Below are 23,847 nucleotides of genomic sequence, written 5' to 3'. Positions count from 1 at the left end.
AAGACAGCCACTAATTTTACTGTTTCAGAACACCAGCATGGCTGGACGCGTCCACCCTAAGGTCCACCCTGATTTTCAGAGAAATGACAGAGAAGACATTCAGACCCTTTTGTATGAACATATATATATTAAGCCACCCCTGGACATCCATCCAGAATGATTTTCTCCAGTTTAATTTCTATGTGATACATGTGATTGTACCAACCATAGAGCATGTATGTAGAAGCTTACTTTAATAGCTGCCAGCTCAGCAGGAGATGCAAGAACAGGAAACCGATCCCAGATTCCTGTCCTTTGCATCCAGCAATTTGCCGCCACTGCAAGTTTTATCAGCAGATATTCCCCTTCCCCACACCTCCTCAGCTGCCAAAAGCCTACAGGAGATAGAAGAGGGTTTCCTGGGAAAACATGTTCGGGATACTTGTATAAACTGCAATTTAACCCTTACCTTCCCCTCATCATTTCCACTTCAACAACCTCTTTTTGCTACTGCAGAAAAGGCCACATCTGCTGATAAGTCATTTGCAAACAGCAGCTCTGCAAAGGGGATCACAACCTGTCGATCAGATCTTACAAGCACAGAGGTGGTCTCACGTGAAAACGGCTGTAAAACTGATGCCCTGAGATGTCACCTCCTCCAGGTCTCCACGACTTCAGTCTCCAGCCTGCTTCGCAAGCCCGCACCGCCCAGCCCGGGGCCAGGTTTGCGCCTCTTGGCCCGGAATGAAGACTGCAATGAAACCTCACCGGCCGCTCCGGGGCCCACAGACAAAAGCTGACAAAAAAAGCCTACAAAAAACCTTACAAAGCTTCAATCCGCGTTTCTTGCGCGAGAACCGAATCCGCAGAATTACAGCCACAGGCGAAGCGGTGTGGGTTTAACCCCGCCGGCTCGGCAAGGGGTTGTCACTCCGCGCGGGGAGGGAGCCGGGGAAGCGGTGCCACCGGTCCCCCCGCGCTGCCCTCCTCGCCCCTCTCCCAGCTCGGGCCTGCGCCGCCGGCCCCGCCGCGCAGCGCAGCACCCCCCGCCCAAACACGAACACACCGCGCTGCCCCCAAAGTTTTAATTTCGGCTCGCTCGGTGAGGAGATAAAGGGGTTTCGCCGGCAGGGCCCGTGCGGGGGGACCTTGTGCCCTCGGTAAGGAGCCGCGGGGCCAGGCCCGCCGCCCTGCCCGGCCGTGCGCAGCTCCCCGCCGCCGGCCCGGCGCGGCCATGAGCCGCACTGCGCATGAGCGGGAGGCGGCGGAAGGGCCCGTGAGGAGCCGCGAGCCGCCGCCGCCGCCGGAGGAAGCCGCTGCCGCCGCCGCCCTCAGTCTCCGCCGGAGCCGGGAGGGGAAGAGGCCCGCACAGCCCCCAACATGGTGAGCGCCCTCCCGGCCGCCGCTCGGCCCCGCGCCTCGGGCCCCGCCGGCCTGCGCGCTGCCGGCGCAGGGGCGGCCGCGGCCTAGCGGCGGCGGAGCCGGGCCGGGTGCGGGAGCGGCTCGGCGGGGCTGGGAGCGGGGGGAAGCAGCCGGGCCGGTGCCGTCGGGGCGCGATGCCCCTCGGCGCCCCCTCCCGCGTGGCGGCGCCGGGGGGGGGCTGCGAGGGGCCGCGGCCGGCGGCGGCAGCGCTGGGGCCTAGGCGATGGGGCGCCGGGGGCCGGTGGCGGCCTGGCCTGCGGGCGGCCGGGGGCGCTGCCCGGGCCGGTGCGGTCCGTGCCGGGGTGGGCGCGGGGCAGCGGCGGCTCGGGGGTGCCTCGGACCCCGGCGCGAACCTGGGGCGGTTTCCTGAGCGCTGCTGGCGGCTGCCCGGGAGACCCGGGTGCCGTGATCCTTCTCGAAGCGGCACCCTCTCGGTAACCCGTAGGGAATGGCTTTGTGCTCCCCGGCGAGTCCTGCTCCTGCCAGTGTCGCGGAGGAAGACTGGTCTGGCCGGTGTTTTCGCCGTAAAAATTTTATCCGAGCAGCTGAGGATTTGCTCTCTGGGCTGCAAATCTACTGCCTTTCTCCTTTCGCCCTCCCACAGGGAAACCAGGGTGGTTGGAGTAAAACTTGTTATTTTTGTTTGCAGAAGAAAAAAAAATAGCTCTGAAAAAGGGAGTCCTGTGTTGGTCTCTTGCACACAGTGTCGCATGCACCCAAGTGAATGTGTTTATAGTCATACCTTTAGGCCAGCTTTAACTATGTTTCTGCACTTAAAGCAACTTTCCCGTAGCAGTGCGTTGTCTTAGCAAGGGCGTAAGAGGGAGTCTAAGATCTACTGGTGTACTGGTTGGTGCAAAGCTGTCTTAAACCCACAGTTAAAGTATAAAAACTTGGTTAGCCGGGTTTTAAATTAGTACTGTGGTGTTTAGACCTGTAATAAACTTGTCACTGTTGTTACTGATTCAGGTTTTTAATTTAATAGTTTGATATAGATTTTCATTTGACTTTTTATGGGTGCTTGGAACTGAAGTCTGGATTAAGTTCAGGCTGTGTAGATATTGTATTGTATCTCTGCAGTTTCTGGGATTGTCTCAAATAACACTTACCTAGTAATGTTATGCAAAATTTTATGAAGATGTTTTATTCTGAAAAATCACTGAGAACTGTCTCACAGTAAACCAGGTGTAGGTGTGCAAAATAAATACACAGTTGATGTGTTGTGTATCCATGTATTTTTGGCTGGCTGTGCGTTTAGAAATCTAAACTGAACGATGCTTTAATAAATTGCAATATAGTAGAAATAGTGAGGCATATCATGCTGAAGAAAGGCTTCTGCTATTTGTCACAAAAAGCTAATCTGCTTAGTTGTCTTGATAGTACTCGAGAGAAGAACTAGCAGATGTATTCTGTGGAACAGTACTGATAGATTGGTATTTATCAGATTGGAGGGAGTATCTGAATGCTCCAGTCATGGCCCCAAGCGTAGTCATTAGGTGCTGTGCAGACAGGTATTTGCCGGGTTTGGCTTCTGGACTCCAACACACAGGTGAAAGGATGGCATAGACACTGAAGTGGGAGTAAATGACAGGCTGCAGCTTTTATAAGTTATAGATACAGGTATGAATAGTTCTTAGTGCCCAGGTACAAGGTTCTGTACCTATACCTGCAGTATGTCAAAATCTTCTGTCCAGTTGTGGGAAAGGGTGGGGAGACTTGGCTGCAGAGATCTGGAGATCTCCATCCAGAAACACAAGGTTCGATGTCCCACTTTTCTGCCCTGCTGCTCTGCCACCCTGGCTGGACCTTCCAGTGGCCACAGCCGGTTCCCGCAGCTGAGGCCTGGCCACTGCTCGCCCGTGCAGCACCACCGGTTGGAGCACTGCTGGCTCTAACTTGGCCTCACCGGTGTTTGCACAGCCGCTGCCTTTGGGACAGAGGTTTCCCGGCTTCGACCTGTCTTTGTCCGATAACCTGGAAAGGAGGCCGTCTCGGCAGCCCATTTGGCTGACTGCTCGCTCTGGCCATTTAGCTAAATTCAGAAGCTCTCCGGTACGCCACCCTGGCTGTGGTCCGTGGCTCACGGGTAGCAGTCCCTCTCCCCGGCCCACGTTTACATCTGAGCTGAGTGCCTGCTGTAGAAGTGGTTTCCTTTCGCCATTATCTGTTGGTGTGCTGCTGCTCCACCGCACGGACCCGGAGGACAAGTGACATGCCTGCGAGTCAAGCCGGAGCGGCTGGCAGCAAGCTGACCAGTTTCACTCTGAGCCATCCTCCCTGAGGAGCAGAGCTGCTAGCTTTACTGTGTGATTTAATTGATTTAGGACCATGTGTGATAGTCGAGACAAACATGTATTTGTATCTTTATTTGGAGCCAAATGCTAACCTTACCGGCTTTGTTCATGTTGTCTGTTATATTGTCCACTTTGTGTTCTCTGAAGAATATTTCTGTGTTGGTAAATACATAGTTTATTGTACTAAACTTCACATGGCAGAAAGCTGAAATTCTCATAATACTGAATTTTTAAATGATTGGCACTGTCTCCTGTAATGTTATTCTAGTTTATGACGTTGTTACATGGTGTTTAACTCAACAAGCAGTTCTGCTAGGCTGCTTCACCTGGTGCTTGTTCATGTCTGTAGTAGTTTGTTGATACTAAATGTTTGTTTTGGGTTTTCCTCTAGTAAAACTTGTAGATTCTTGGGCGCTGTGCTTAGAACTGGGTAGTCGAGTGTTAGACAAGATGGTGCATGATCTTGTTTCCTCTTTCAGCTTACCTGAGAACCCTTTGAACTTGTACTGTAAAATCACTTTTAACTAGAGCCACAGAAAAATTATGCAGGAATATGAACTACTCTGAGAACGAGGTGTGAAACTTATTATGTAGCTCTTGATATTTTAGTGATGTTTTATGGTGCCAATGCAAATATAATCTAGGAAAGCAGCTTCTAATGGCTGAATAGAGCTTCCACCCTGGACCAGAGTTAAGAATACTTAACAATCGGCAGCTTTATTTTGTGCCTTCCCCACCCCCTTTTTGGGAGGGGAGGGAGGTAAAATTGAAAAAGCTTTGTTTTTGATATTTCCTCCACCTGTCAGGTTAACATGAATTGCCTTGAAGCACTATTTAGAGCTACTTCATTCTTCTGGGTATCTATGTTGCTGTCTGCCAAGAAAGACTTGCTGCCCATGTGCAAGTATTGGAATGATTTTATCCATTAAAAGAATTTTAGAGGATGTAAAAAGCAACTTTGTGTTGCTCATGCTCTTTCTTTGGATGGTATGTCTCAATAGGCCTTGTGAATGTTTAAATTTTGTTCTAATCCACTGCAAACAAATGAGTTTCACTTCAGTTTGAAATAGAAGCTTAATGTCCTTACCATCTTCCTTTGCATGTCCTCCTTTCGAAAAACTGTAGAAAATAAAATTTAGTGGAGGAGCATGCTTGTTTATATTGTATTTACTTTAATCATTATGTCTTTAACTTGGATTTTACATTTGTTTATGTGTAGTAGGCACACATGCCATGGCAATTGGTGGATTAAAATGTAAGTTGGTGTATTCATAGACTTCTGACAGAAATAAGTCATGATTCATTCTTATTTTCTTATCAAACAAAGAAGAAATATTCATGATTGTCTTAAACTGCAGCCATGTATTGTTGAATGCCAGCAGTAAACTTCATGATTATTTGCAGGTGTCTTGTATGTCTGCTTGGTGGATGTATTCCAACATGGAATTATTCAGATGCTAGGAGGAAGGAATATTCTTTTGACCATTTGTGTGTACATAAAGACTTGACAGACAGTCGTACCTGTAAGGTTATTACATGCACAAACCCCATCTACTGTGTTCAGGCTGGAGAAGTTGCTCTGTATTAGAAGTGATGTTACTGGATCCTTTGCAAGCACAAGGATGCTTCCCGTAGCCACATCTCTTGCTGAGGTTTAAATGCAGTTAGTATAAAAGTCTAGACTTTGTGGAGGTTTATACTATTTTAGAAAAGGCTTTTACCTGTCACATGTGTGAGAACTTAACAGGCTTTTCTTTAAGAGTCCTGCCTGAAACAAAAGCACAGATGTCACGTCGTTCAGGTGTCAGTTGTTCGGGTTTCAGTTGTTCAAACTCCTTTCGCTAGTGGGGATACTAACAAGAATTGGATCAGCTGTGAGCAGCGGCTGGAAAGGGGCAGGTGAAAAGCAGGCTTCGTTATCAAGAAGTAACTGTGTGAATGCCTTTTTTTGGGGAGACAGAAGGAATTTTGGGCGGAGATTCTCCAAACTGATCATCTGCTGCTCGTCTAGCTGGCAGTCATGTGTAACCCTTGAGCAAAGTCCAAAACCAGCACATTGGTAGGAGTCCTGGGTCCTCCAGTCCAGCCAGTGTTGGATGAAGGATGTTACTGTTCCCCATGGATGTTATCCAGTAGAGCGGGGCCCTCATCTTTAGCCATACAGCTGTTAGCTATCCAGCAAGTGTTGATAACCAGTGTGTTAAGTTATTCTTTGAATCTAAGGTGACTAAAAGTTGAGTGCAGAAGATCACAAGGAAAACCAACTGTATAGTCAGAGTTGGCAAATCAGCTCTAGCAGTTTTTATTTCCTAAAGACTGGGGAAGTTTCAGTCTGAGGCCAGAAAGGAGGGGAAAAAAAATTTGTGCCTTTCACTGAAGTATTTGGTACTAGTCACTGTCAAAGACAGGTTATTGAATTAGAGTTATCAAATTTGGTACTTGGTGTTGGGGAGAGGTAAATTTTCATTTTAAAGCTGATATTCTGGGATCGGAGATTCATTGGCAAGATGTAATTATTGTAGTCTTATGAATCTACATAATGTGGCTTTTTGTTTAGGGAATTTCCTCTGATCCTACTTTTAAAGCAAGTTCACCTTCTGTCTCTTATGACACCCTCATTACAAAAGGTAGCTTGAATGTCACACAGACTTGATCAAAGTCTAGAAGGTCTGTATTTTTCCTTTCCCTTTACCCCAAGGATAAGACTTACTAGTAAGCTTAATTTGTTTTGTGTTGTGTTTTATCTGTGTATCTAGCAAATAAGATATCTATTAGATAAAAAAACAATCTTCCCTTTTTACTAGCATTAAAGTTTTGATATTTTAAACAGATTGCACTGTATTACAGCATGTACAATTGCAGCGTAAGGTATTTGTTGCCTGATGAATACAGGATTAAAGGTTATAGGTGCCGTGGCGCCTGTATGGCACATTTAAAACAATAACAGACTGTTAGAGCTCAGCTTCTAGAAATAGCTCTTAAAAGTGCAGAAGGCTTGGAGCCTGTTCCTGCTTGAAGTGTGGCTTTTTAAAGTGATGAAATAAGAGCTATAACAGGATAATAAAAACTCGGCAGTAATTTCATCTCTTGCTGTCCCGTAGCAGGCCTACAAAGAGTTGTCCAGTTACTTAGCGTGTGCCGTGTCTTGTCCACATTGGCAAGCTTCTGAGGAAAGGCTCATCAAATATAAAGGGCTTTGCACTTCGCTAAAAATTAACTCGTGTTTGACCAGTAAAAAAATGCAGGTAGTCCAGAGAAGGATTATGGTTGAGCAGTGTGATGTATTGTACCTTAGTATATTACAGAATGCTCTCCTGATTATGTATTATCAGCTTCTTGGCTCTTGCCAAATTCAGTGCTCTTTTTTAAAAAAGGTTTTATATTGTTGCTATCATTTAGGGAACCCCAAGCGTAGGAATGTCTCATGTGCCTATATGGGATTTTAGTTTTATCATAAAAGTGATTTAAGCTGCAATTTTTTGATCTAATAAAGTGTATACTCGCCTTACATGACAAAACCCACTACCTCTTGTGGTTTTCAGCATCCAAGGGCTGAAGCCCTTGTAAACCTGTTCCTTGACTACTTTGTTTTATGTCATAGCTTTTAGAGTTTATTCTTGCCAGAGGAGGTTACACAGGACAGAAAAAAGCCTCTTTCTTGAGGGTTTCAAGACTACTCACTATAAGAAGTGCTATGCATACTTATGTATGTATATTTAAAAAAAAATGGAGCTAATGATTAAAGCTGTCAGCTTTGTCCAAAACAGCTCATGTCATAAGTGTGACTCTGTCCTATAGTACAGCTGAATCTGTGGTGATGCAGCAGTCTGGTCGCATGGAGTTGCTTTGAGGAAGCTAATAATTGAGACACAGAATTAGCTGTGGGATTTTTTCATCTTGGTTTCTAGGATTTCATTCAGTAGTGTGTGTTCTTTATATAAAAAGTTTATCATATGTTTGTAAAAGCTGCAACTAAAAATTCATTATTCATTTCTTTAATTTCACGTGTTTTTTCCAATATAAATGAAGTTTAACTTTTGTGAAAGCTTGAGCTCAGTATTGTAAGGTGCTGAATGTCTTCTGTGAAATGCAAAGCTTGCACAAATCTAATTTCGGTAACTGCGGATGCTCAGTATCTCCAAGAAGATATGTGCCAATTTTCCGCAGTGAGCCTTTGCAGGACCTGCTCAGATGGCCTGACCTTTACCTGGAACCATTCCTGAAAAATCTGAGGTTTTAGAAACTTCTGTAGCAAAAGATCCGTTATGGGAAAATTATTCAAGAGACTAAAATAGAGAAGCAACACACTGAAACTTTAAAAATAGTATATTGTAACTAGTATCACTATATTTAAACCTGCAGTGTGTGTGCTAAAACTTTAGCTTCAGCAGAGTTTTGTATCCCTCCCCCCTGCCCCGAGAAGATCCTAAAGTAAAGGATATTGGGCTGTTTGGTGTATTATGTGAGCATCGGTTTAAGTCACATTTACTCTCTTGTATTTATAAAATGTGCAGCTCTGAATCTGGTAACATAACCACTCTTATGAATAGTAGTGTTCACTGTCATCAAGCAGCAGAAAACCGATTTTGATGTTTAGGGCAGATGAATTTGTGTTCTGCAGCATTGGTTCTTTTTCCTAATGAAGATGTGATTCGACACTAAGCATCCTTTGGAGTGAAGGGTTTCAGTCCATACTTTCCCAGAACTATTCATTCTTTGGCTAAGAATAGTTCATAATTTTAAGAGATTTTCTTTTTTTCTTTTCCCTGTCCCCCTGAGAAAGAGCCATGCACTTGGAAATTGCAAAGATGAGCGCAATACACAAATCTAGGTAGAATGCAGGGTAAATTGCAAGTGAAATATTTGTGCCATATACAAAATGCAATCCTGCCTTAAAAAGTCAGAGCTTTTAGTAAGTTGTAACGTTAGGAATCTTTTTCCTTTGAATGTACTGGAATGAACTTTAGAACTGGATTTGGATTTAGTGCAGGTGCTGTGTAAGATTGCTTTCTCTGGATTAGCAGTTACAGTTTTGTGTAACTAATATCTTTGAAATATTGGGTGTGCTTTCCCTCATCAGAAATATCTTTGGGAATTGCTCTATGCTGGTAACTTAGTGGCAGCAAGTTCTTGATTACATTTTGCACTTGAAGAGAGTAGGTGTCTCTTGGTCTGAGCACCAGGCCTGAAATTGCATAGTTCTCACCTTGGCTCGCTCTTCCTCCCCGCTGCCCCGTCAGCCTCTTGGGCAAAATTACGTACCTTTTTTGAGCTTCAGCTCCTGCACCTGTGAAATGATGCTAGTGCCTCCTTGCAGGAATGTAGGTGGAGTTGAGCACCTTCAGAGTGAAAAACCTCTAAATCAGTCACTGAAGACGCTTTGGTGTGTACTTCCCTGAAATGGCTGAGCTGGCCTGATGCCTTGCTGCCGTCAAGAGGGCTGATCCTGTTCCTGGCATGTGGTCCTGCACCTCTTCCTCCACGCTTTTGGGGTAGAGGGAATATACTTCTGTTGGTTCAGTGAGCTGGGACTGAATGAGGCAAGCTACTAGATTGCCTCAGCCCCTTCGGTGTGACGATTTCTTCAGTTTGCGTTGGTATTTGCTGCTTTGATTTGTATCTTCTGATTCAGCTGATTTTGTAAAGTAAGAGAATAAATGTTGATTTGAATGTCTGTTAGTAGAAAAAAGGTGCAACTGCTGGGGAAAATTATAATAGTTGTGTAAGGTACTGATTTTTTTTCTTTTACAGTAAAACATTTCTAGTTCAGTGTTGTCTCTTTTTGCTAGAACAAGTTGAAATCGTCACAGAAGGATAAAGTGCGTCAGTTTATGGTCTTCACACAATCTAGTGAAAAGACAGCAGTGAGTTGTCTATCTCAGAATGACTGGAAGTTAGATGTTGCAACAGACAACTTTTTCCAAAATCCTGAACTTTATATACGAGAGAGCGTAAAAGGATCATTGGACAGAAAGAAGTTAGAACAGCTATATAACAGATATAAAGGTGAGTACCGTGGATTTTAAGCCTTATTTCCTACTTGTGTATGTTCTTAAGTACAATCTTTCATTGCGGCTCTGTTCTTGTACTTGGAAATTTTAACTGACTTTTTCAAACTGTTTTTTTCCATACCTAATAATACAAGTCTAAGTATATTTAAGGCCTTGTTTTTGCAAGGATTACATGCAATTGCTTTATGTAAACTTAAGTTATGTACATTTGTACAAGATCAAGGTCTGAAAGTGGAGTTTTGTGTACAGCGACTAAGTGTAGTGGTTAATGTGGATCGTTGGTGGCTCTTCTGGGGGAGGCATATTACTGAGAACTCTCTCCCTTACATAGTTAAAAGTCAGCTACCAAGGATGGACTCTGCCTTATTTTTTATTCACCTTTTGCTTATTTTCAGACAGTTACAAACAGAACAGAAAGTCTTTTATCTATTTTACCAGCAGTGCTCAACTGATTTTATCCTACCATGAACATTAAGGTGGATTCAATACAGTAAAACAAATTCAGTGTTTTAGCACTTTAAAAAAAATCTAGAAATGAGTGCTACATTTTGTGTTGGTTTTCATGTGTGTGCATAATCCAAATACCATTTTTCTGAAGTCTTTGTTGGCTTGAGTTAGTATATCTTTGTTAGTGCACTTGAAATGTGAGCATCTCACTTCCAGAGCAGATGTTGACTCCTTCGTGGAAAGAGGAGGACTGACTGGCTGACTTGGAATTGGTAATCAGGCAATGTGACTTTCCGCTTGGAGGTTACCCTGTCCAATCTCATGCATGCTAGTGATGCCAGAAAATGCATAAAATTAATGTCAATATAATAGTTTATGGGGAGATTTGCTTATTTGCATCAGTGCAACTTGTAATGGGCCTGTCAATATTATAGTATTCTCTGTAGTGGTACCCATATCAGCACTCTTACCAAAGATGCCAAGAATTAAGTGTACTGGTGGGAAAGGACCACTGTTCTCTGTATAGAAAGAGTCAAGAGTATCATGTATATTGTTAGGCAGATAACGAATGTTTGTGATGCTTTTGTCTCTCAATGAAAATAATGTAAAAACTTCTTTGTATAGGCTTTATTGCAGTAATTTGCTCAAGAGTTAAAGCTTAACCATTGAAAATACTAATTAAATTTTGTTTTTAAAATACTCACTTTATGGGCCTGTCCCAGAAGTTACTTGTTGAAAATGTGTGCTTTCACTTAAAAACTCTTGTTGAAGAAATATTAGCTTTTTCAAAAATCTGAGGAGTTTTGCTTGATAACTACTTTTATATCTCAAAGATCCTCAAGACGAAAATAAAATTGGTATAGATGGTATACAGCAGTTCTGTGATGATCTAGCACTTGATCCAGCCAGCATTACTGTACTCATCATTGCATGGAAATTCAGAGCTGCAACACAGTGCGAGTTTTCAAAGCTGGAATTCATGGATGGAATGACTGAGCTAGGGTAAGTGTGCAATAGGTATTGGACACTGGCAGTGTAATTTAATATCAAAAATAGGAACATACAGTGAAACAATCTTCTTTTGGGGATTTTAGAATCACGTTGTCCTTTCAGAATGTTTTGAGAGTCTTTTCAAACTTCAGAAACTTTTCAGAGTCTAGTATCACTTGTCTGCATCTATAAAAATGCATCTGCTATCTGTGCGCTAGATGCTTAGTGTCCCAGAAAGGGGATGTGGGTTTGAGTGCTACTTGCCTTAGTTGCATGAGCATTTCAGTTGGCTGCTGTAGAGCTACTCGAGTAGGTAAAGCAAGGATGTTGGTCCACAGTCTAGCATAGCTGCGTTTTCTTTGCCTTCTGGGAATGTGTCTGTCTTGCCTTTGTCCCATTTTTCTGAAAATACTGTACATTGTAGGATCTGGTCTGTGAGATAGTGTATGGAAATAGCAATGTGAAGAAAAAACAACAAAGAAATGAAATTGTTGTATAAATGCAGATGAGTCAGGGACTTCTTGAATTTTGCTTTGATAGTTCTGCTGTACTGACCACAAAAAGGTTATAAAAGGTTTTAAAAGTTTTATCTTGTATGTTATGGCAGAATGACTAATACACAAATAAACTTGCTTTTTTAAATGCAGATGTGACAGTATAGAAAAACTAAAGGCCCAGATTCCTAAGATGGAGCAAGAATTAAAAGAGCCGGGAAGATTTAAGGATTTTTATCAGTTTACTTTCAACTTTGCAAAGAATCCGGGACAGAAAGGTTTAGGTATGTATTCTTACTTGTAAACACTTGTGCATAGGTGCAGGAAATGTTCTGCTTAAAGCAGTAAGCGAAAGTATTATTATGATCCAATAAGTCTGAAATTTGGATAACCACCCTTGGGATAAAACACATCTCTCTGTTGTGAAAGTTAGATGTCAATGTCACATTTTCAAATTGATTGAAATGTTTGCATCGTTAGAATAGACTGCCCAAATTTATGTGGGAGGGTTTATTCTTTCATTAAGAATGTGCACAATTCTAAGTAAAGACAATAGATTGTAGTCTTATACTAAAGGTGTAATTACATCACATAAAATTTGCAGCAATGGACAGATTAGTAGAATTTTCACTTTTAGGATGAATTTAAGCTGTAAAACTGGTTAATGTGTAAAAACACTTGTGCAAAGTCTCTTACAAGACCAGAAATGCATGTAAATATCTTTGCAAAGTAGAATTAGGGTAGCACAAACAGATTTCTGTATCCTGGGCTGGATGGCTTTTGTTGTTGTTTCTTTTATAAGGTAAAATGTGCTGACCTATGGCCTTTTTTTCCTTGGTTCAATGAGTGGGGTTTTTTTTCCATTGTTTCAGAGCTTTTTTTGCTGATCGTGTTTTTCATTAGCATAACAGGTGAAGTGCAAGAATTGCTCATGAAAAATAATTTTTGAAAAAAAGTGGTTTTGAGGAAAATAAATTAACAAACTGTAAATTAATCTGTCTATTCAAAACAGCAAAAATAGAGGAACAAAATTTCTTTCAAACAGTAATGTTTAATTAGTGAGAATGTGTATCCTTTGTTTCATGACAGACCTGTGTAAAATCAGAAATATGAATAAGTCCTTTTTATACAGTGTAGTTGAGATGTTAACCATAACTAGTATTTCATGAGTCTGTAGTTATTAACTTAAATCAACTGTTTTGCTTTTGAGAAGAAATAAAATACTAAATGGCCTGTAGGTTCTTTGTTGGCAGCTTGCAAATTTATTTTTCTGACTGATGAAAACACCTTGAGCTGGCTGCCACTCACCAGTTTTGCAGTCATGTGCTGTGAAAACACAGGCATTCTGCCTTGCTTTTATTGTGCGTCGTGTATGTGGACCAATTTTTGGCTTAAAATTAATTTTAGAAAATAATGAAATAAGCAAAAGCGCCGTGTCTTCTTAATAAATCTGTGTCGTTCTTTAACATCTTTCTGTACTCCTGCTTTTTTGTTTTGTTTTTGTTTGAATTGTGAGCTTCATTGTCTTTGAAGAAGCTAAAAGAGCATTGCTAAACTTTGTTGAAAAATACACGTGCATATACATGTAGCCAGATCTGAATCCTGTAAATAAATGAATGGGCTGATTCTTACTTTGTGTAGAAAGTCTTTTGGGAGGTGGGGGGCAGTAGGCTGCCACACCAAGGAAAATGTGCACAGTAACTGAATTGTGAGAGGCTGGAAGTTAGGTGGTGCAGAGTGTCAGTGTGGAATCAGTTTTGCAATCTGATTACAGTTTGTTTCAGGTTGCTCTTGTAACATTTAGCATTTGTATAGCACTTTTAATCTTTAAACAACTTTACACAAGAAGTAATCTTTTTGCAAAAATTCCTGTCATTTGGTAAAAGTGAAATCATAATGATACATGATTTTATATATTGAAATGGTGTAGGTTTTAATTAATTTTCTCAAGGCTTCAGAATAAGCGTAACAGACCTGTTTTGTTTAATACATACCTCTGATTTTCTTCTCTGTATTTCTAAGGTATAAAGAAGACTTACGCTCTTTTTCTGATTGATTTAGTCCTATATAGAAATGAGTCTATTGAGTATCCCAGGTGGAATAGACCTCAGTAAAAATGGTTTAGCAGGAAAACTGACTCTTGCTTTTTTTCCTCATTTATCTTAAAGCTTCTTTATGCAGGCTAAGCTCTAACAGTGACAAAGAAAGTATAATTATCTCAAGTCCATGTAGCATATATGGACTGTGAGATTTTATTCTGGATCTGGAAGTGGTGTAGAACTAAGTTTAAAACCCACATGCTTACTCCCTTTTGTTTCTCATAAAGCCAATAAACAAACAATTCTAGGCATGAACTTAGGATAGGGCAGAATTATTCTGGAAACCCTCAAGGGACTTAATTTTGGAGTGTCTAAATAATTGCTTGTAGAAACTTGCAAATTGATTTTAATATATATTGGTCTCTAATCTTCTAAACATTGTTGGGTGGTTTAGGCACAGTTCTGGAAATGCATATCCTCTGCATAACTCTGTACTACCATGTAAGTACTGCACACGTCTTAAAAGTTCCTGTGATATTTGCATATCGTTTGAGAAAACCTTTTAGCTGATGCTCATCTCAAACATTGTTCACTTCTCTTTCGCCTCTTTGCATAGCACTTAAAGCAGAGAGTCAGTTTTAAGACCTTGATATTTGATCTGTACTTTGTTCTGTGTTATCAGTTAAGGAGGACTTTCCCAAGCAGTCTTACCTTTTCTTATGAACACCTAAAAATATATCCTTACTTTTAAATTTCTTGATTTTATAAAAAGAAAAAAAATGTAGTGTCTTTCTAAGCCATTATGTCTTTATGCTTTATATGTCTGGCCCCATCTTGAAGGAGTTTGAGGTTGCAGTTTCCTGCAATTTGTTGTTTTAAGGCCTTTGCTTAGCCACAAGAATAACGTGGTAATCATATAGGCACTTCAAAATGCACAGGTTTTTTGTACTGTTTGTTTATAAAGCACTATAAATATGCAGAGATTTGATGACTTTGCATGTTTGGTGTATCTACTACTAATGCATCACAAGTAAATTAAGCTTGGTTTTCCAGTCTGTTTCCTCAAAGAATTGATCAGCTTAATCTGAAGTTTATATCTATTCATTTTTAGAAAGACTATTTTTTGCTGAAAGCAGGAGCTTATGTCTTGTACCCGAATCCTCTGTTAAAGAGAAGTACCTAGCCTTTGTCTTTTTAGCAAGCTGCCATCTTCAGATACAGTGTTTTTACTGACTAGTTGTGACGTCTGTTTAATTTGTCCCTGCTTCTTGGAGCCTCAGTCTTGGACCTTCTGTGTGAAATCTTGCACCCTTGAAGCTAGTGGAAAATCCTCCGTGCATTTTATTGTTTACTTTGGTCAGGAAGCATTATAATGCAATTACACTTTTGGAGGAAAACTTTTAACTTCAAATGCATCAAACAATTCAGAACACCCCTGCCCCCGCCCTCCACCCCCCAGCCTCTATTTTTTCTCCTAACAGTGCAATTTGGGCTTTCTTTGTTATTGATTTCACTCAGAAGATCCACCTTCCCCCTGCTTTTTAAAGATACGTTGGGCTTTTGGAGGAAAGAAGTCTGTTTTATTTTTTGAAAGTGCAATTGATCAGTTGTTTGCGGAAGAGGAGATTCGACAGCCTGTAGAAAGGCATAAGGCGTCCTATTAAAACGGACCTCATTGATTCCTGGTAATAGTGATCATGCCAGGTAGAGAGCTCAGATACATGAGTGTGTGTTCTGTTTTTTTCTTTTATCAAGTAACAAGTTACTGGATGTCACTAACAAACAATATCTGCGTGCCACTTTAGCCTTTGGCCAACACCAGAGTGCATTTTCCTTCCTGCTAGGCTAACCAGTCTTTTTTTTTTTTTTTTTTTTTTCTTTTTCTCCTCCCTCCCCGCCGCAACTGCTGCTAACAGCCGCACATGGTACCTGGCAGGCAGCAGGTTGTTCTTGTTCCTGAGCAGGTTTCTCGGTCACCCTGAGAAGCTGATGCAAAACAAGCAACAGCTTCACAGGTGTCACTCCGAAAAAACAAGGGGAGAGGGCAGGAGGCAGAGTAACCCACCATCTGCTATGTAGTAGTTAGTTAAAGAATTTTTCTGAGGGAAGTCTGACTGAAGATACAAACATACAAAGCTAAAACCTGCAACGAAGTTACTCTAAAAATAAAATCATAAAAGCTAGTTTTATGCAAATTGTAATTTATAAAAAGAAGGAAATATTTTCAGCAGCTCATACTGCAAATACTATGAATTTTTCTTCTCGAGTCAGTAGCATTTCTAGATGTCAGTATTTTACTGAATAGTACCTAGAGTATCGTTAGATAGCAAAAAAGTATGAAATATCTTTGTGTGACTTTAGATATGTTAAATATTAATATGGTCAGTTTTCAGTTCTCTATATTCAACTGGTAGTATCAAAATCAAAAAAGTATTTGTGTAACACTATTTCTCTATGGTTGTCTTCTGTAAAAGATCCAAGAGTATATTTGCATTAGATTGACTTTTCTCCGTTTTGAGTATATGGTTCATCATAGTGTTAGATACCTGTGGAGATGATATATTTGAAATGTGTATCTCTAACAGTAATATATTTCTAATATTACAGATTTAGAAATGGCCATTGCCTACTGGAATTTAGTACTTAATGGAAGATTTAAATTTCTAGACTTATGGAACAAATTTTTGTTGGTAAGTTTAAATCTTTATATAAACTGGACTGCAGTAATTTCAAAATGTCAAAGATAAATAGGTTTACGTCTTTGAATAGATGAGACAGATTGTTTTGACATGGATCCCAGATACTACAGTTTATAGTGTGTACAAAAGAGAAATATGCTTTGGGAATATGGATATGTCCAAGATGATATTGAGTTTGTATAGGTTTTTAAAATGTTTTAAAAATATAAACTTTCTACTCCTCAACATAGGAGCATCATAAAAGATCAATACCTAAGGACACCTGGAACCTTCTTCTAGACTTTAGTACAATGATAGCAGATGATATGTCTAACTATGATGAAGAAGGTAAACACTTCCATTTTCTTTTATTAACTTCTTACACTTCGTACTCTGTTTTATGTTGCATTTATCATTGTGTATCTGCTTTGGTACAGTTCTCTAATAATGGCATAATTAGAATATCAGTGATGATGTAAAGTCCAGAGTCAAAATAATGACTTTAATGCATGTTGCTATCATCTGTTTATTACCACAGGTTTAAAAAAGAAATGCTGATACTTTCCAAAAGATCTGTTTGTTTTTTTTTTTTCCCTTTCTTTCTAAACTAAGATACTAACTGCATCTTTGCGAATCAAACCCTGATATCTGTCCATTTAAAAACACAGTTTCTTTATCAACACAGTTCTTGGTATCTTCAACAAAGTAACTGGTTCCTGGCCTATATGTGTGGTGTGGGGGTTTTTAACAGGGGTCTTCTGGTTATTGCATTTCTTAGCCGAGAACATTTTTTAAATTTGCTTGTTTTGATTTATGGGAAGATACTGGATATTTAATAGTATTGAAGTGAAGCTGGCAGTATATGGGGATTACTAGACGTGAGTTATTTTTACAAAAAGTATTTCTTCTAAACTTTTGTATTGATCTTTCCTGTTCCAGTCCATCTGTAGCCAAGAACAGCTAATTACCTTCAATTGTTGGCAGCAGATCACTTCATCGAGTGGAGGAAACTGTAAACTTCTGGTTCCTCCAGACTGGGGGAAGTGAACTTTTACAACTTTATTTAGTAATTATGGACATCCCCTTATCGTCAAGCAAATGGGCTGTTGCCCATAATAACTCAGTGTAGTTTAGAAAGACTAAAGAGTTTTTTAAACAATTTTTTTTATTCTGGATTGTTTAAAAAAAATATTATTTTAAAACTTCATGTGGTCTCTTTGGATGTCACATTCCTCAATATGTAAAATATCGGTATGCATTGTAACTGCCTCTTGATAAGGAATATGAAGGAGTAAGTATAGCGTAGTACCAGTTCTCTATGGCATTGTCTATAGAAGTGCATTTTGCTGTTTTTGAACGTGGCTGTGTGTGCTGATTCCAACAGATGAGCATTACATTTATATAAAATCATATTTTGACCTGAAAATGTTGTAGTGTGCTAAACTATGCTGTTGCTTAGAGCATAGGCCTTCTTCATACAATGCTCAAAAGTTTGTAAGCAGCTATTGCCAAGCTGGAGACCAAGTTTGAGTTCCGGCTCCACCAACAGGACAGCTTGCTGTTAAAATTCTGTTAGCATGTATTTTTTGGTCAACAATATGTCAGAAATATGACCCTTGATGTGTACTAACTGGGTTTAAGGGAAAGAGAAGTCTTTAACCTGCTCTTAAATTTCAAGCAATTGCATCAAATGATAATTTTTTCCTTGAAACTTTACCCAGTTAAGACAGGATACTAAATAACTTGTTTAGATCTGGAGCTTTTAAGCAAAAATGTTTTCTTGACCTGATTTCTTATGTTCTGGGCTTTTTTTCTTTTAGGGGCATGGCCAGTTCTTATCGATGACTTTGTGGAATTTGCACGCCCTCAAATTGCTGGGACAAAAAGTACGACAGTGTAGCACTAAAGGACCTTTCTAGAGTGTACATAGTCTGTACAAATACATGAAATGGAAAATTGCACAGTCAATTTCTGCTGGCTGGACTGAACTGAAGATCAATCCTCACAATATGGCTGAGGGTTGAGACAAACCTTAAAGGATACATCTTGGACCATATCATATTTCATTCTTCTACTGGTGGTTTGGGCTTTTCTTCTAGTCTGGACCACTCTTGCCCGTTAAAATTCCAACATTGTGGATTTCATCATGGATTTTTTTTCTTTTTTTTTTTTTTTTTTTTTTTTTTTTTTTTTTTTTGTGGACCACCCTAGTTTCATCTCCCATAAGTCTTAGAAGCTTTATAATTATTTTGAGGTTTCTGGTTTCACATAAAGCACAACGCTGGTTATCATCAGACAACTGTTATATGGCATCTGAATTATACAGATCAACATTAAAACACTTTTTAAAAAAATGCTTAAATATACACTTGGGGCTAGTTGCAAAGACTGTATTGATAGCACTTCCTGTAAGAGTGATATATTTAAGTGTACTGGGTCCGATAATCTTTTTCTTTTCTGGAAAAGTGCAGGTATTGTCTAAGTGAGTTTGGAGTATCTGATAAAAACAATTGCAGAAATAACCAACAAAACCCAAGATTGTTAATACTGGGGTATCCAGGTGCCTATCTGAATGGTTTGATTGTACATCAACTGACTGTGAAAACAGTTGAAGTACTACACAACTACTGTGCACTTACAGCACCCGCGTGTAATGTTATAGTCAGCCTTCAGTGAGCGTCATTGAGATGAGCTGTGTGCGTAATGATAGAATCTAATACTCTCTAGGTTATTATCTAAGAAATCAGATTTCATTACAGTTTTGAAATGCTTATCTGTCTGTCTAGGAAAGGTTTTTCATTTCTGTGGAAATCTAAAACTTGAATATACTGAATTTGTGTCTTAAATGTTTGCTACACAATACAGTATTTTAAATTCAGACATGGAAATTTTATGGCTGAGGTATGAAGAAACAAATGACCCTGGTATTCAAGAAGGTTATGAGTTTGATATGAATCTAGGTTTTGAAATGATTCTCCTGAGACATAAGTTAAATCTTTATAACATATAGGTACTGCTGTTGTGGATGACACCCATTTTTAATTACTTATCTTGTTGAGTTTTCCTTAAATTGACATATCACTGTGGTTGCCAAATACAGAAATTAAGAGTAAAGCTTTCCCAAAAAAGCACAGGTTGGATATAAAGTACTACACTGGCTTTGTTTGCTTAAATTATTTTGCTGATCCACCGTTACTTCTCACTGCATATAACTAAATCATTTGTTTTGTTCAAAGCAGGTTTTATCAGACGTGATTCTTCTTTATTTTTAACCTTACAAGAGCTCTTGAAGAGCTGCTTTCATGCTAAACGTGTTCTTTTACTCCTCGCTTAGTTACCTGTGAAGAGATTTGTTTTCTTGAGATAAATACTATTCTGGAAAATGCCAAGCTCCACGGAAAAGGAGGAGAGAGAAAAAGAAAGACTATAGTTATGAGTAAGGATAGAGGTTTGAGTCCATGCTCTCAATAGTCCTGCATTAAGGCCAGAATTATTTTTGAAATGAGTGATTGGAACTTGCACTAAAGAGCAGAACACTTTTATGCAGATGCTAGAAGTATTTTAGGAAAAAATTGACTATTATGTACTGCTAAAAATTTTATTTGTATGCCTTGAAGTTGACTATAAGGTTAGCTCCCCTCATATCAGTGCCCTTTTAAGAAAATCCAGTTGTGCATTTATTTCAAGAATACACTTCTACAAAAATGTTGCAAATTTAACTCCAGCTACTGGAATTGGCTATGCCAAAAATGTGTGTTTTGCTGCTTTCAGTATTTCCTTTCTCAATTTTGTGTAAATATTAAATGGGGACTTGAAATTATGGGGGGGAAAAAAGCTCTACAAGGTATATATGCGTGCTGTTTTCTGTCTTGAGGGTTTTGGTACAGTTTCAGATCGATTAGTTCGAGTATGCTGTGTTTTGAGATGAGAACTAACTAGCTTTTTATCCCAGTACAGACTCATCCCTCCAAAAGTCTGATATTGGTTAGTGGCATAATGCCGTGGTGTTTTAAAGAATATTCCTTTTGAATGCAAGACCTTTCCAACAAAATAGTGTTGTCATCAGTTTGGTACTATACGCTTATAATTACTGTGTAATTATAAAAAAAGACATAAAACTTTGACTAATTATGTTGCAGAAAAGGGTTATTTGTGCTATGATGGCATCTTAAGAGTTTTTCAAAATGAATAACTGAAGTTGAAAGAAACATTGATATAACAGGGTGTTCTAAGAACAAAATGCCTGGTTACAGGGAATATTTTGTATTGAGAAGTGCTCAGATGTGGCCATGTGTTTTTTCCTTTATATATTTGTGTGGGGTTTTTTGTTTTTGTTTTTTTAATGCAGACAGTTGCTTACTTGGATTGCTTTAATTCATAAGTGCTTACGTCCTCAATTTGGTGATCTCCCCATAATGGATCAATTTAATTTTGCCAAATGTCAGAAAAAAGGGTGAACACCTGAAGTTTGTAACCTGTTTTTTATACATTAAAGATGTACAAAATTAGAAGTGCCCTGATATAAAACACTTAAACTCAAGATTATATTTAGTAAAAAAAAAATCATTTACATATCTCTGTAAGTTCAAATGTAACTTCTTACAATCCCTCTCATTACCAACAGAGGCAATAAAGCTCCAGTGAAATTGCCATGACTAAGTCTTCTCATGCATTGTTTCAGTCTATTGTTTGTAAGACTTATTTCTAGACTGTCTTTTTAAGGAGGGAAAAAAAAAATGAATATTTATCTCCTGATTAAAACGTGCACTCTATTAGCAAGCCTTTTTATTTTGGGGGGGGGGGGGGTGGGAATCTAAGAACTGATGTAACATCTTGCCTGCCACTTACTCTAAATGTTTACAAGTTAAAACTTAGCCAGCTATGCTGCATTGACATTACCTAGTATGCAATGAAAGATACCACACACAGTACGTTTGTTTAAATATGGTTGGTTGAAGACTACCCTACATAAGTAAATGACTCTTTTTTTTTTTTTTTTATTGATCAACCTGTTAATAAAGTAACTTATGAATTGCTTCAAAGCTGTTTTACAATGAAACCGTACTGAGAAATCCTTATTTAAGAAAGATATAATTTTTTAAGAATGCATTTAATAAACTTTTGTCATTCACACTTTATTTTAATAATGTTGCCAGGAGTCTCTGTAGATTTTATTTGAATATAACAATTTTTTTTTTCCTTAAGCCCATGGTGCCATTCAGTCTTTTGAGCTAAGAGCTGACCACACCATTAAACAGCTGATGAAATTATAATATCGCAGTGTATCAGGAATAGGCCTTTGTGGTGTAATACTGAGCTGAATGTTTCAGCACCAACACGTTAAGTTATCTGCATGAGTAAACACTTAAAAGACTTTTTTTTTCCCTGCAATTCAAATAGACATCTCTAACTCAAGTCTGGGTCTTTAAACCAGTACAGAATCAACTCCATGTTTTGGAAAGTTATTCCAACAACTTGTCCTCAGATGAACTATGCAGTATTGCAGTTCCAAATTCTGTCAAGGTTGACTTTCAGCCCATTGCTCTCACTTTGCTCTTTTCTATTAGAATAGTCAGATACTGCCACATCTTTTTTTCTTTTGTGGGGAGGTAGCTGTAACGAATGTCCCCCACTGCATTACTTGTTACTTTCTCCAGTTTGAGGGGAGGAGGACACACCTTTGCATTGCCCTGCCCTGTTGTAAGGCATGCTCCCTCTTGTCCTAGAGCATCTTCTAATTTTTTTGTCTTATTTTAGCCAATGCTAGACTAGGCCCGAACTCCCCTTCAAGGATTCTTTCTCTTCAAGCCTTTCTGTTATAACTGCTTTCCCTGTTTAGCAAGGCATAGTAAGTAATACTTATCCTTGGAAACACTGACTGCACCACCAGACAACAAGTCAGCACTGATAGAAGGATTTCCCCCCCCCAAATTTGTGCTCGATAAAATTTTCCAAATCACTGTGCTTTCCTGACTCTTCTTTCAAATGGAAAAATCAACCTATTGGTGTGAAAATTGCACTGCTGCTGTCAAAGGCCTGAGGTGACAGAAGTGGGGTAGATGTGATGTGTATGTAACACAGAGGCTAGTTTTTTAGTGTGATCTGCATTGCCTGATGCACAGGATTCCCCAGGGCCACAAGGTGAGATGCAAAGCTTGATGTGATCCTGAATGGCACTGAAAACATGGAGGTGTTGAAGAGCTGATTTGTACCTGGTTAGCTATAAACAGAAAACTATGCAAAAATGAAGATGTGGATTATAAAAGGAATAATGCAGAGATAAATGCCAGTGGGCAGCAAGGTGACTGCTTAAGGGTGACATGCTGGAGGCACAGAGCAAGCCTGTACTGGCTGCTGCTGCAGGGGAGGATAAGAGGACCTTGGGTGGCTGAACAGCGAGGTCAAGGTACTCAGGAGGGTGCTCTAAAAGCTGAAACAGTGTGTAAATAAAAACAAAAGACGTTAAACTGACAATTTCATGTAAAACATTCAAATTGAGCCGTTTGCCTTTTAAACTCAGTTCTGTATATGCAGAGTATGAAAGCCCAAGCCCTCCTCCCTGCAAAGGCTGATAAGACAACTAGCAGGAGTCAAAGTCATACAACTTCAAATCCAACGGGAAGCAGGATGCTGTCGAGAAAACCCGCAAGGCTGATGGAGCACGAAGATGGGAAAGCCGTGCTTGGAGAGGACGAGGCCACAGCCACGAAACCCAGCGAAGTCTTAGCGTGGGATGTTTGCCTGAGAAAAAACTGGGGCGACTCCCCCACTGGAAGCCGCCACCAAACAAAGCCCCTGGGAGGATCCAGCTCAAATTGTGGTGGTGGGGTTGGGGGTGGGGGTTTATGGACGAGATGAGCACAAAGGGGCTGCTCCCAGGAGCAAGCGCGCTGCAGGCCGCAGCATGGTTATAAATGAGATTTTGGGAGGCGGGAGGTGAAGGGTAGGGAAAATTAAAAAAAAAAAAAAAAACCAACAAAACCCCCAAACCTTGATGATACCAAATGATGCAGAGTCACAACCCCTACTCTCCCCTCCTGAATTAATCAAAATCGATCATCGGGCTCTACTACAAAAGGCTTCAAAATGGGCACAGCAAAGAGGATGACAGCAGCTAATTCCTTGAGAGTTGGACAATTTGAGATTATTCTGGTCTCTTGCCTGAGTGAATAGCTTCAGTTCTGGGCTCAGAAATGCTGCAGCAGCGCTGGAAATGTGCTGAACAGGTAGCTAAAGCACGTGCGATAGTTTTGGTACAAGACATGATAAACCAGCACCAGCTTGGGGAGCCAGGGCTGCGCAGCCTGGGCAGAGACAAGGTTGAGATGTGGAGCCCGCTGGAGCGCCGGGTCTCTGCTGCTGCTGCTGCTGTTACACTCAAAGTCCTGTTAGAGCCAAAGGAAAAAAGAGAAAGCTTTATATTTAAAAGTTATATTTTGTTTATAATATAATTGAAATTTTAACAGCCTAATCCAGAATCACTGTTAGTCCAG

General features: G+C 40.1%; 1 protein-coding gene across 1 annotated transcript; it reads left to right on the top strand.

Moving 5' to 3' along the window:
• Positions 1-1,195: 1,195 nt before the first annotated feature.
• On the top strand, positions 1,196-21,009 carry DCUN1D1 (defective in cullin neddylation 1 domain containing 1). The gene is made up of 7 exons (XM_026094849.2): positions 1,196-1,362; positions 9,485-9,701; positions 10,987-11,155; positions 11,791-11,921; positions 16,284-16,366; positions 16,606-16,702; positions 18,175-21,009. The coding sequence occupies exons 1-7, from the start codon at positions 1,360-1,362 to the stop codon at positions 18,252-18,254; spliced, it is 780 nt and encodes a 259-aa protein (XP_025950634.1). The 5' UTR covers positions 1,196-1,359; the 3' UTR covers positions 18,255-21,009.
• Positions 21,010-23,847: the final 2,838 nt, after the last annotated feature.

This window comes from Dromaius novaehollandiae, chromosome 9, assembly GCF_036370855.1.
Source record: "Dromaius novaehollandiae isolate bDroNov1 chromosome 9, bDroNov1.hap1, whole genome shotgun sequence".
NCBI classification, from domain to species: Eukaryota; Metazoa; Chordata; class Aves; order Casuariiformes; family Dromaiidae; genus Dromaius; species Dromaius novaehollandiae.
Note: the sequence above shows the minus strand (reverse complement) of the source record. Positions and strands in the feature narration are given on the sequence as shown.

Excerpts from the sequence above, each read along its gene's own strand:
- DCUN1D1 (XM_026094849.2), top strand. Across the intron at positions 11,156-11,790 it reads GATGGAATGACTGAGCTAGG|ATGTGACAGTATAGAAAAAC; the intron begins GTAAGTGTGCAA and ends TTTTAAATGCAG. Across the intron at positions 11,922-16,283 it reads TCCGGGACAGAAAGGTTTAG|ATTTAGAAATGGCCATTGCC; the intron begins GTATGTATTCTT and ends CTAATATTACAG.